This window comes from Phacochoerus africanus, chromosome 8 (genome assembly GCF_016906955.1).
Source record: "Phacochoerus africanus isolate WHEZ1 chromosome 8, ROS_Pafr_v1, whole genome shotgun sequence".
In the NCBI taxonomy this organism is placed as follows: Eukaryota; Metazoa; Chordata; class Mammalia; order Artiodactyla; family Suidae; genus Phacochoerus; species Phacochoerus africanus.
The window spans coordinates 108,579,250-108,592,374 of NC_062551.1; the positions used below are offsets into that span (position 1 = coordinate 108,579,250).

Consider the following 13,125-nt stretch of genomic DNA (forward strand, 5'->3'; position numbering starts at 1 on the left):
TGTAGACATCTACGGTTTTATTTCTATACTCTAGCGGTGTGTTATGTCTCTGGTTATGGACCCCAGACAATAATGAACAGAAAAGGTGATGGCAGGCACCCTTGTCTTATTCTTGATATACTATGAGAACTATTTTTAATATCTCATTATCAAGTATTTGTTGTAGCTTTTAACCAGATTAAAGAGGTTCTTATCTATTTGTGATTTGCTGAGACATTTATTAATAATGAATGTTTAATTTCCTTGAATGTTTCTTTATCTATTAGGATGATCATAGGCTTTTCTCTTTTAATCTAGTAATACTGGGAATACCATTTATAGACTCACAGCATGAATCCAACATCTCAGATTCTGACTAATCTGTTCTACACTAGTATCTTTCACATTACATATCCAGATTTGATAACTATCAATATCATCACCAATTACAAGAACCTGGGTCAAACTGCTAAAAAGTTGAAAGATGGGAGTGCAGAATAAATATAATAAATCAGGTCCAAGAACAGAGAACGGATCCTATGGAACAAAGAGAACCATGTCCTTATCCAACACAAGAAGCCCTGTAAACGTGAACCTGGCCAGCACGGTGAGGCAAATCTTCCACAAAACAACTCAATGTTTTGTTTTTTTTTGGTGGGGGGGGGGGAGAAAAGCGCCATCAAAATAGAGCACGCATTGTGTATGTCCTCTATCTCGGCAGTACTTTTGATTCTAGGTATTAAATAAAACCCAAATCCTTTCTGTTGATATTTTCTCTACAACTAACATAAAAACCCAAAGACACATACAAAAGCACCAGAGTAAAGATCACTGGCCAGCAGAGTACCCAGCGTTATCAGTAATTCAGAGTGAATGAAATCAAAGTACTTTTCCCCCAGGCCTATTCATAGTAAGAGCACTGTAGAAATTTTCTAAACTTCAATATGGTAGAAAAACCATTTTTCCAAGATTTCAGTTAGCAATTACAAGACTTTCAGACTGAGAACTCAGTTCATTTAGCCCAAACTTTTATTTAAGAGATGACTGAAGTTACCTAGTTCGTTATCAGAAGAACTATTTTGTTGGTAATTATCACATACGATAGATTAAAGATTCATAATATCTATATTTTAATTGTCATATAAATGAATTCGATTATTTTGGCATATCTTGTTTTATACTAAATTGATTATGACAGACCTTCTAGCTTATGATTCTCTGGGTCAGAGATTTTTCAAACTGCACCCCAGGATGTCACGCTATACCAATGGGGTGGAAAAGGAAACAGGAGGCAGAGGTTCTGCTGAGCAAAGAAGAAAGGGAGTAAACAAGGTTAAAACAGGGCATCTGTACTGATGCTTCTGACGTGGCAAGTCCTCTCCTAGGGGCTCTGCGTGCTGACACATTAAACAGGAGCAGAAACAGAGTCTGGAATGGTTTATTATGTTGTATTTTGGGGGAAATCTGTTACTTCCATAGCACATACTACAGGAAGTAAAGCTTAAATACTTCTGCTGGGTAAGGACATGGAGTAGAAATGGAGATTCCATCTGCGGCGGGAGCCTGGGGAGGAGAGGAAAGGCCTTGTCAATCTCTGAGGGAGGGTGAGATTTTAATAGTCTCCGCACTAAACTTCTGTTGCAGGAATGGCTAAATGGCTAAAAAACAAAAATGGCTGAAAACCTTAGCTCTATCTTATCAGCAAATCAGTCGAGCCATGATTTAACAGTTTCCAAAGGAACTATTAACTTATAAGGCTTCTCTCTTTTTCTCATTTTAAAACATACATTTCTCTTCTTTAAATTTTAAATCCATATTCTTCCCATCTCCCTAAATTTAAATGTGTATATCCCAGGAGTAGGTGGTGATGTGGGATGAGGGAGAAATATAAAGTTTTTACAAGAAAGTTAAATGGTGAGTAAATTATTTTTCAATATGAAAGAAAAGAGAAACATAAAACAAGGTCAAATATAAATTTCACATTTAAAAAACACATGTTTTAAAGATACAACAGAAGACTTTAAGTAAATTTCATGGTCACTTCAAGCTAAAATCCCTGATAGCAACATACATCTCCTTTTCTAAAACATTACCAAAATTACTGATAATTCAAATTATAATTGCCCATTATAATCACAGATTACTTACAATGCAATTTAGGGTGCAGGCAAGAGGGATTTGTTAATAATGAATATTCCGTCTACTTTCATACTTTAAAATGAACCTTTTAAATTGTATCTTACACATGCTCTGTTTATTTTATTAGAGAAGAACTTTATGGGGAAAAAAAGACTTTTAGAAAACTATTTTTAAATTTTTTTTAAAATAAGAAACTGTTATGTTTTCCCACATATTTGAATGTTGACAATTTCCTAAATTAGCCTCTTTTTTTAAATATAAATTTTAAAAATAGTTTGAGTTCCTGTCATGGCTCAGTGGTTAACGACTCCAACTAGGAACCATGAGGTTGCGGGTTTGATCCCTGGCCTCGCTCAGTGGGTTAAGGATCCAGTGTTGCTGTCAGTTGTGGTGTAGGTCGCAGAAGCAGCTTGGATCTGGTGTTGCTGTGGCTGTACAGCTCCAATTAGACCCCTAGCCTGGGAACCTCCATATGCTGCAGGAGCAGACCTAGAAAAGGCAAAAAGCCAAAAAGCCAAAAAAAAAAAAAAAGATAGTTGACTCACAACGTTGTGCCAATTTCTGTACAGTAAAGTGACTCGGTTATACATATATATATATCCCAAGAGATTGGATGTAGTTCCCTGTGTTACACAGGAGGACTTTGCTGTCTATCCATAGACTCTTTTCTTTTGGATAACTGAAGAATATTTTATTATATTTATGGGTTTATTAACCTGCATCTTGTTTATCAGTTTAACTTTTCTGGTTAGGTCACTATCTAGTTGCGTTTCTTTGTGGTTTTTCTTAGTGACCTGTCCCAATTTCAAATTTTGAATAATTCACATCTGTGCCATTCTGAGTTTGACAAATTAAGAGAGAACACAGATTATACAAATATAGTTTAATAAACTCCTCTCAGAGGCAAAATAACACCTGCTATGATGTATTACAGCACATATGCAAAAGGGCTACCGGGCCTTGAAAAGCCAAGCAATCTCCCCAGCCACGGGTTCTGGCAGTATCTAGTAAGCACAGTACTCCTTCTTATACGGTAAGAAATCTATTGACTATCTGTACACTTCTTTGAACATTCCTGAGGTTTCACGTGTGTTCTTCCCACTGGATGGTCATGATATGTGTGTTAAACAGTTAAAGCCTGTCTTCTCTTTAGAGACTGGGAGACCTGCCAGGTTTCCCACTGGGACTTCATGGCCTGCACAGAACTTAGTCCCAGACGGCAAAGGAACAGACAGGAACAGCAGGAGAGTCAGGAAAGGAACTGATGGCCACACAGTCTGCAGTGGTCAACGCCATCAAAAGAGAATCAAGCATGTTAAGGGGATACCCTCTGATGATACAAAAGGAAACTCTGGTTTTAGCTAGTTACCACCTAAAAACCACTGATCTTTCAAAATAAGTACAAACTGAAACCTTTTTTTGTTAATAAGGGGCAAGTACATATACATCAGAAGTGATATGTACATTTTTTTCCAGAATATTTGAGACCAACTGTGGCCAGGATCATGGTACAGGAATGGGGTTAGAACTATACAAATCTGCGCAAAAAAAAAAAAAAAAAAAAAAAAAAAAACTATCTTGTAGAAATTAATGGTTAATTACTACTTATCCCAAAAGTGCTTTTTATAGTGACAGCAGGATATATTCTTCACTGGTAATTTGATAAAATACTGTATTCTTTGAACACCAGCATGTGTTCATGGCACTGTATCTATAAACTTGAGTGAAACTAGAGAACGCCAGTGTCTATTACATCTCATCAGTCTGGGACAACCTCTAGGACTAGATCATCAAGGGAATAAAAAAAATACTAATGTTATTCATATAAAATGGATGCATTCAACAAATCCTGGGTCTTAATAAAAGTCTTTGTTCAAATGTAACTAAATTACATCCATAAGTAGGCAACATTACCATCCATTCTTAATAAAACCAACAAGGAGATCAAATGATCAGGAACTAAAATAGCATTGGGAGGCAGAGGCATAAAAGATGTATGATGAAAAAAAGGAATCCAGCATCAATTTCAATAAGTGGTTCTGAAGAGCCTTTCTAAACTGCAAGCTGAAGAATTTAGGCTCCCCAAAAAACCGTGGTTGCTAAACTCAAGTGTTGTGCTTAGTTCCTACACTTAAAGATGTTCTTCCCTTAAATGGACAAGGCATTTAGGCAAACTCCTTTCCTGCAGGTGACAAAGCAACAGAGTATTCAACAGAGAGGGGAAAAAAAAAAAAACAGAAACGAAGAGAAGGCATACTCTTCTTTAGCAACTCAAATGCACTTGATAAGAACAAGGCAGCCTCATTCATGGTGAATGGCCATCCTACCTGTGTTTCTTGATGCCATTGGAGAGAGCATCTCCACCACCACAATCTTTTCCTTCGGACATTCTGTGGTTTCTACCGTTCAGATACTCTCCTTCCTCTTCAAAGGACTGTGCAGTCACTTCCAATCTACTCAGGGACCGTTCGGACTCGGAACCTGTGGCAGAGCAGGTGCAGAGTCAGTGAACCGGACTTTGGTGCGAGGCTTCCGTAACAAAGGATATCTTCCTGAGTGCATCACGCTTGGAAACTTAAGCAGCCTACTTTGTTCTTCAACAATCCATCTGTTAACTACGACTTCAGGGATTTCAGAGAACCTGCACCCAGCAAGGCGGAAGTGGATTTGGGAAGCAGATACAGGATTATATAAACTTACAATTAAACAGATTTTATACATTAAAAGAGGTTTCCAAAGATTACCTAATTCTTTAAGAAATTATATTCCGTGGCTCCCCCCACCCCAAAACACTTCTAGTTTTATCTTCCCTCTCCAAGCACCTTAAGTATAACTTTAAAAAAGCATTCAAGGGAATTCTCTTATGGCACAGTGGGTTAAGGATCCAGCATTTTCACTGTAGCAGCTTGGGTCGCTGCTGTGGTGCAGGTTCAATCTCTGGCCCAGGAACTTCTATATGCCTCAGGCATAGCCAACAAACAAACAAACAAACAAGGGAAAAAAATTCAATTTTTAAAATTCATGTATAAAGAAAAGGCTAGGGTGGCTATACATGGGGAAGCAAAAAGTACATACGATACTATAGATAAAAAAACAAAGGTAGTTTTAAAATACTTAAACTTTTTCTGGTATTACATTATTTAAATTCTCAAGAAGAGCTAAAGCCTAAAGTGGCCATATAAAAATCTAATCATCAGGCACGCATTTTTAGGAGGGAAATGCCACACTCCCAACCGACAAGGTATTCTTTGGCGTGGAGCCATCTGCCTGAATAGGGGTAAGAGGACAACTTTCTTACAGTACATTATAGTTTTCATGCACACTCACATCCTTCATCCCTTTGCAGCATCTCCAGGGTGCTCTGGTGACCATGAGGAAGGACCACGGGGTTAACAAGTGTGCTGATGGTCTCACGGTTTGTGAGCTGGGTTTTCTGCATCCTTGTTGAACATTCTATGTGTGTCAGTTCAAAGCAGCAGCCACTCAATCTCCAGAAAACATTAAATGATGCCTAAGTTTTTACTGAAATGTAAATTCAAGGTAACTTCTAATTTTTCCTAAGCAGATGACCTTACACTCAACCGTCCTCTGCTCTGGGGAAGCACTCTTACACACATTCGAGCAAACTTCCTTAAATAAAAATTTCTTTACTTTCTTTTTTCCTTTTTGGTTGTGCCTTTGGCATACAGAAGTTCCCAGGCCAGGGATCAAACCTGTGCCACAGCAATAACGATGCCAGATCCTTAACCCACTGCACTACCAAGGAACTCCAAATTGTCAACCATCTGCTTGGTATAGCTAAAATGTTCAGGAAATATAATTTTTGAGTACTTTCTTTCCCCCCAGTGCATTCTATAATTCAGCCAAAATCATGGATCTTTATTTTTAATCACATCAGGCTGATGAGTAACAACTGCTGGGCAAGTACAACTGCACGTTGAACAACACACCTTGAACTCTCAACCCTCTGAATGGTGCACATTACTTGCAGAAAAGACTCAATACTAGGAAAGTTATGTTTATTTTCTGTAAATATAACTATCAGAATTGAAAACATAGCTCTTTCCTGTCACATACCTTATAGCAAAAAAAGTTATATTAATAGTAAACTTTAAGTGTATTTATTTTTCATTCTGAATTTTTGCAGGCAGTGACAATATTTTATTGAAAAAAAAAAATTAAAGACAACCTGCACAGTCAGTAATGGGATAGTCATCCATTACATGTAATAAGCAGCTGTTAAAATTACATGTATAAAAACAATTTAATAAAATAGAAAAATCATTTTCACATAATGCTAACACACACAAAAAAGTAGGATACCATTTTACAACTCTAAAATATAAGCAAGGAGCGCCTGATGCAAAGGGATTGGCGGCATCTTGGGAGTGACTGCTAGGACACGGGTTTGAGGGCAGCCCAGGACAGTGGGTTAAGGATCTGGTGTTGCCGCAGCTGTGGCTTGGGCTGCAGTTATGGCTCAGATCTGATCCCTGGCCCAGGAACTCCATATGGCTTGAGGAGGCCAAAAACCAAAATAAATAAATAAAATATAAGCAAAAAAAAAAAAATTTTTTTTTTTTTAACTCTGCCTTAAAGAAGATCAGTTTGGTTCAGGTAAACAGGTATCTGTCCTAACAAGGGCAGTGAAATGACAAAGTCTGCCTATGGCACAATAAGGCAAAGAGGGAAAGAGTCTGTTTGCTGGGGCAGGAAAATGAGTATTAGGAAAGGCCACAGGAAAGGTGTCACCTGGGTTCTTCTCTTGGTGGGTGTCGAGCAAAAAGACACTAACCAAGTCAAAGAGGGGGAGGAGGAAGGATTTATTACTTGCAGAAAATAAGGAAAACTCTAGGAATCTTTCCCAAAGCAATGTCTTCCCTACAGCAAAGCTGGGAAGTTTTAAGCTAAAGGTACGTGCATATTCAAGAATATGCTGGGTGGTGTATGCATATTCATGAAGGAGTTTTGAGCAGAGGAGAATTCAGCACAGAATTGAGGTGAAGGGTGAGTCTGAGCTTTAGTTGACTGAAGTCAGGAACATCAGAAAAGGTCAACGTCATCATCCCTTAGTTTCCAGCTGATCTGGTGTTTGAGGGCTCAAGAGAGGTTTGAATTCTGCAAAGTAGCTCAACAAACGGCTTCAGGCTAATCTTTACCAAATGAAACAGAACTGGGAGTCTTTACAACTGATTTATTATCTCTGCTATAGTTGCTTCTCTTGCCTGGTAACAGTCCCATTTGTTCCTGCATTGTTCTGTCCCCTTAAGAGTATTACTTCCTGAGACCTGTTCAAGGGCAACAACACTGTGAGCACCAGGCTTAGATCGCAAAGTGGCTTAGGCCAAAAAATGGCTCCTCTTACGTCAAGAAAGCCAAGGCTGGTCCTCTTTCTTTGGGGACCCCCTACCTTACCTGTTTACCGTGGTACTACAGGTAAATCTCAAAACAGTAAGAATGATGCTCAGGTGGAGGTGAGAGAAGAGTTGTTCAGAGGGAGTGGCATGTGTACAGTCTGAATCAAAGATGGTGACAGTGGTCCTAGGTGGTAGATTGGTGTGGTTTTTGCACTTCTACATTTTCAAATTTGTTTCATATAAAAAAGTTAAAACTTTAAAAACCCAAACAAAATAATTCTTGTCTGTACTGGTTAGTACTACTCAAGGTGCATTATTACTTTATAATTCAGATGTCTTGAAAAACAAAATGCACCAAAGCAAAAAACCTCAAGCATCTATTAAACATCACTCTGCACAGTATTTTCTATTTATTCTCTACTTAAAGGATTCAAATCATAAGATAGGGACTTATCCAGCTCAAAAGAAAACTCTTGACAAAAAGCAGACATACAGTAAACACCAAACAAAAGGTAACGAAGTAAGAATTTCTATGAAGTAAAGACTTTACTCAAAAGATTTCAACTTGCTGAAGACCTACCACCTTCACCCCCGTTACAGGACGGCTGTGTTCACCCCTAGAAACACACTATCAGAAGGCAATACAGACCCTTATTGTCCACCCCCGCAACCCAGGGTAGCAATATTTGGCTTCCTCTCTCAGCCCCCTCTCCTCGTCTGACCCTACCTATGCCTCCACCTCTCCCCTTTGCCCCAACCCTTTCCTCTCGCTACCTTGTGCTCAACCTCCTTCCTCCACTAATGTAATCAGGTTATCTTCACCCCTTCCCTGAAGGGCTCTGACAAAGGTCACCAATAACCTCCATATTGCAAAGTTGGTCCAACAATCAACTTTTTTTTTTTTTTTTTTTTTTTAGGGCTGCACCTGAGGCATATGGAGGGTCCTAGGCTAGGGGTCGAATTGGAGCTGTAGCCAGTGGCCTACCCCACAGCCACACCAGAGCTGAGCCACATCTGCAATCCACACCACAACTCATGGCAACACCAGATCCTTAACCCACTAAATGAGGCCAGCGATTGAACCTGCATCCTCATGGATGCTAGTCAGATTCGTTTCCGCTGAGCCACCATGGGAACTCCTATCTTTGAATTCTTATGATGACGCATGAACCACATCTGACACACTGCTTAATTCATTCTTTCCCTCCTGTTTCTCTTGCAAGGCATGGTGGGATTCAAAGAACAGTGAGATCTGGTCCCTGCCCACGGTCTAGCAGAGGCAGACCATTTTTCTGCATGCAATGACAGAAGTCTGAATGAGGGCAGGGGGCCACATAGAAGGCACCGGCCAGTCTATCGGAGGGAAGGACTGGGTGTCAGGAGATGATTTGTGACTAAAGTCATGACTGAGCTGAGTAAATTGACAAGGAGTAAGAGTGGGGGTGGTGGAGAGAGTTACAATAGAGGAACTGTTCTCAGCAAAGGGAACAGCATGACCCAAGGCGGGGAGGACCAAAACATTCAGTGAGAGGGGAGTGGAAGACACAGGAAAGGAGTGATGCGGGGGAGGGGGACAGGGGTGCACAGGGGTGGAAGTGACGCTATGAATCAGTCATGAAGCTACTTGGAGGAATAGAAGTCAAGGGCGGGCGGGCAGTGGGACAAAATGAAGCCAGGAATGAGGTATTATCCCATTACAAGCCGTGAGGTTCTTAACACCTGCTGGAGGCAAACTTCACACTCATCTCTGAGCAGTCTAGCTTTGGAGGCAAAGAAGGAAACACAATCAGTTACATGATTTACAGTGTCCTCCAGATTCAAAACTAGGTTGTTTAAGAACAAAAGCTGTTACTTTTAACACTATGTACATAGAGCGAGACATAGCTTGGACTTACTTTGTTGGCAACAGGGAGCCCTTCTTAACTTCCAGGCCTTCACAGCATCAGTCACACCAACCTACCTCCAGCAGAGACCCATGGGTCCAGATACACTTAAATTCAAACATGCTTACCTAAGTACCAAAGAGGCCATAGCCACTTACTCCACTTACATAAGTGGAGGCTTACTGATTAAGGTGAAGCCTGCCCTTCCAAGTAATTTCCAAGTGATAGATCTTACTGCCTCTGAGGTCACAATTCAATCTTAAAACATCAGGTTTTTCCAGTTTTGCCTGCACATATAAATATCAAATAGGCCTGACTTTACCCTTTAGTATTCCCAGGCAATGCATGAATGCCTCAAGGGAAACATCAAGTATTGGGAAGAGTGTGCTTAATGCCTCATATATGGTGCTTTCAATAGTTAAGAATACTTTACATGCTTCAAAAATAAACAAGGAGGGGTGGGGGGGTGGGCAGTTCCTGTCTGATGGGCACAGTTTTACTTGGGGATAGTGAAAAACTTCTAGCAGTGGATGGTGGCGCTGGTTGGACAATAACGTACTTAAGGGCACTGAGGTACACACTTAAAAATGGTTAAAATGGTATATATGTTACATATGCTTTCCCACAATAAAACCAAATCAAAACACAAACAAGCAGACAAAAACTTGTCGTTCCAAAGACCAATCATGCTGGATGCATGAAACATATTCTGGTCCTGTCATCTCTCACTTCAATGCGACTGACCAAAGAAAGCCACACAGATATAGGCAAAACTTGTGGGGTTTTGTACAGATGTGTTTTTAGACACAGTAGCAGAAATGTTAACAATATCCATAGCTGGGTTTCAGACAAAATTAGCCTTTCATTTTTCCTTTTATTTCCCATTGCATTTCTCCTTACAAACATTTATGCTTCTATACTAAGGAAAGCCACACGAAAAGTTCAGGATACTTGAATCCATTCCTGAAAAACAGGGTAAGGGATTTATGAAACAGCCTTACATTATTCATTGAACTTTAGATGGGCAGTTAGGAAAATCTGTACAGCCCTATGTAACAACAGGTAATGGAATACTTAGTTGATATTTATTCGTAGGTTTGTGTATTCTCTATCTAGTTCCAAAATGGATCCAGGTGGTTTAATTAATAACTATATTTTATACAAAAAAGTCCTAATAATATATTGAAAAACAGACTGTATCTCATAAGCTAAATGCTTTAGCCTGTGTACAAGCATTTATGGTAGACAGACTCTCTGCCTGATTAATTTCTCAATTAAAACAGGAGTATTAATAGAAAGTTTATTCACAAATCTCTGTCCACCATGGCTGTGACTGGGTCAACATGGTTTTAAAACTTCACTCATCAAGTTTTACAAGTTCAACATGGACAGCTTTTTGTATGTCACTCACACATCAATAAAGTGGTTTCAAACATTTCAGAGTGAAGAGGATCATTACCTCTATCCGACTTTTTTGAGCTTTTCCTATTAAAAGGCTAAAAGGAGAGGTTGTGAAGTTAACAATATAAACATGCCAACAATTCTTACCTTATCCTGATAAACTTTTTTGAACCTGACTTTCGATAACTAGCTTGAGAACAAATGGTACAAAGGAGCAAGACATGGAAAGAGCGGTGGATAATAGCCAAATAACCCCTCCCCGCTGCTTAAGGTAACAGGAAATGGTCAGGAGGCACATACTCAATTTAATACCTCCATTGTTTACGGTTTCCCAAGAACCAGGCATGTTCTAAGAATGTCCAAAGTAACCCAACCTTAAAATATCAGTGCTAAGTTTTTATTTAGCGTTAACGTACAATTTTGTAAACTCAAAAATAACACAGTAAATATGAAGAAAACAAGGAAAATAAATGAAACCTACCACATTTAAAATAAATAGTAAACAGAATACCAAGATGAGTCCAGAAGGCACTGCCAAGAGACTGCTACAATAACCTACTGGGGAAGCAACAAAAGTTTGAAACAGAATCTTGGCAGCAAGCAGTAAGGGAGACATTCTAGACACATCCTCCCTGAATGAGGTCCAAGGTCAAAATCAGCCAAGTGGTAGAGCGTTGAGATTGCGACAGTTTCTTAAAGGTACTGGCTTGTCCCCAAGTGACTAGATCTACCACTGTTTTCCACAACTTGCAAAATCTGCACATGTAATTCTGCAGATGCAGAATTATTCAAACCATTGTGTGTGGGCTCCTGAAAATCTTATGTCTGTTTTGGAGCAGTGAATTCAGAGCTTCCCGATTTGTCTTGTTGACATCATTAAAATTATTTTTTGAGGAAGGTCACCCATGCATTCACTCAAGAAGCAAAATAATTCTAGAACGAAAGACCTGTTATAGAAAAATCCAGAGTACTAAAGTACATTCGTGTGACTCCAGTTTAATAAACCAACACTTACCAAATATCTACCACATACCAGGTAAAAGGCTAGGTGCCGAAACAGTTTGGAAAGATTAATGAGCTGTAATTGGTGCCCTCCAAGTATTCAAAGTTCAATCTAGTGGAAGACATCCCAAGTAAACATATGTTTATACAAAATGTTTGAGGAAATAGATGAAGAAGTTACTCTTAGGGGAACCAAAAGAAGTTTCCAAGCAGAGATGACATCTGAGCTACAAAGATGACTAAGGATTTAAGGCAGGAGAAGAGAATCCTGGGTGTAAGGGGAGCAGCAAACGGTCCCATGGGCTGAAAGAATAAAGTGTGTGTCCAGGCATATCTGGCACCGCTGGAGAGGACAACAGTCAGGAGGAAAAGATGTGGTTGTCAGAGACGATGCTTTAAAGGGGGTCAGATCATAGAGTTTATACTTAACTCGCAGTAGTGGAAAGTCATTGGACATTTTCCCAGGGAGTGATAAGATCACAGAGAACTCTGACGCATCACGGCCACCACAACAACTACCACAAACTTGGTGGTTTAAAACAACAAAAAATTCATCTTTCATAATTCCTGAGGCCACACATCCAACATCAGTTTCACTGGACAAACACTGGTGCTGGTGGGACCGCCGTCCATCCGTGGGCTCCTCATCTCCCCCAGCTCCGGCTGGGTGGCTGCCCACAGTTCTGGGCCTGTGGCTGTATCACTCTACTCTGCCTGCACCCTCAGACTGTCTCCTGCTCTGTGGGTCTTATTTCCCTCTACCTTTTTCTTATACTTGTGACAGCATTTCAGTTCCTTCCAGATAATCCCTGATGATCTCATCTCAAAATCCTTAACTTAATCACATCTGCTAAGATCTCCCTAACCCACTTTTGAACTCACTTTTTGGGGGGCCTACCACCCTTGACAGTATGCAGTGTGGAACGGGGGCTTGCAGGGACAATGACCAGAAGTCCGTGAGCTCAAAAGGATGGAAAAGTTGAACCAAGGCACTGATCATGGAAATGGGGGAGAAAATGGAAAATAGTGATGATGGCTACTTAGATATGGGGAGGGTGTGAGGAGAGGGAGTAATAAAAGATACTTTCACATTTGTAGTTTGCATGGTGGGTAGATGACGGATGCCATTAGCCCAGACAGGGCCTACATAAGGGGCAGATCAGGATGACGTATAGTTACTATGATATGGAGTTTGAGAAGCTTCGGGCCAAAGTGGGAATTATCAGTAAATAGATGGAAATCCTAAGAATATCATTATCCTCCACAACCAACCGGTTCTCAAGTTGTCGATTTAGCCTTAAACACACATCCCCGAATTTTATTCACTCAAATATCTGCACTAATATGTGCCAAAAATCTATGCT

The 13,125-nt window shown here is 39.9% G+C and overlaps 1 protein-coding gene across 5 annotated transcripts in view; it reads right to left on the reverse strand.

Moving 5' to 3' along the window:
- Positions 1 to 13,125, reverse strand: part of OSBPL1A (oxysterol binding protein like 1A) — a 221,513-nt gene that overhangs the window by 60,257 nt on the left and 148,131 nt on the right. For all 5 annotated transcript variants that reach the window (XM_047793943.1, XM_047793944.1, XM_047793942.1 and 2 more), the window contains one exon: positions 4,446 to 4,599. In XM_047793943.1, coding sequence (XP_047649899.1) covers positions 4,446 to 4,599 — 154 coding nt within the window. The remainder of the gene's footprint in view (positions 1 to 4,445; positions 4,600 to 13,125) is intronic.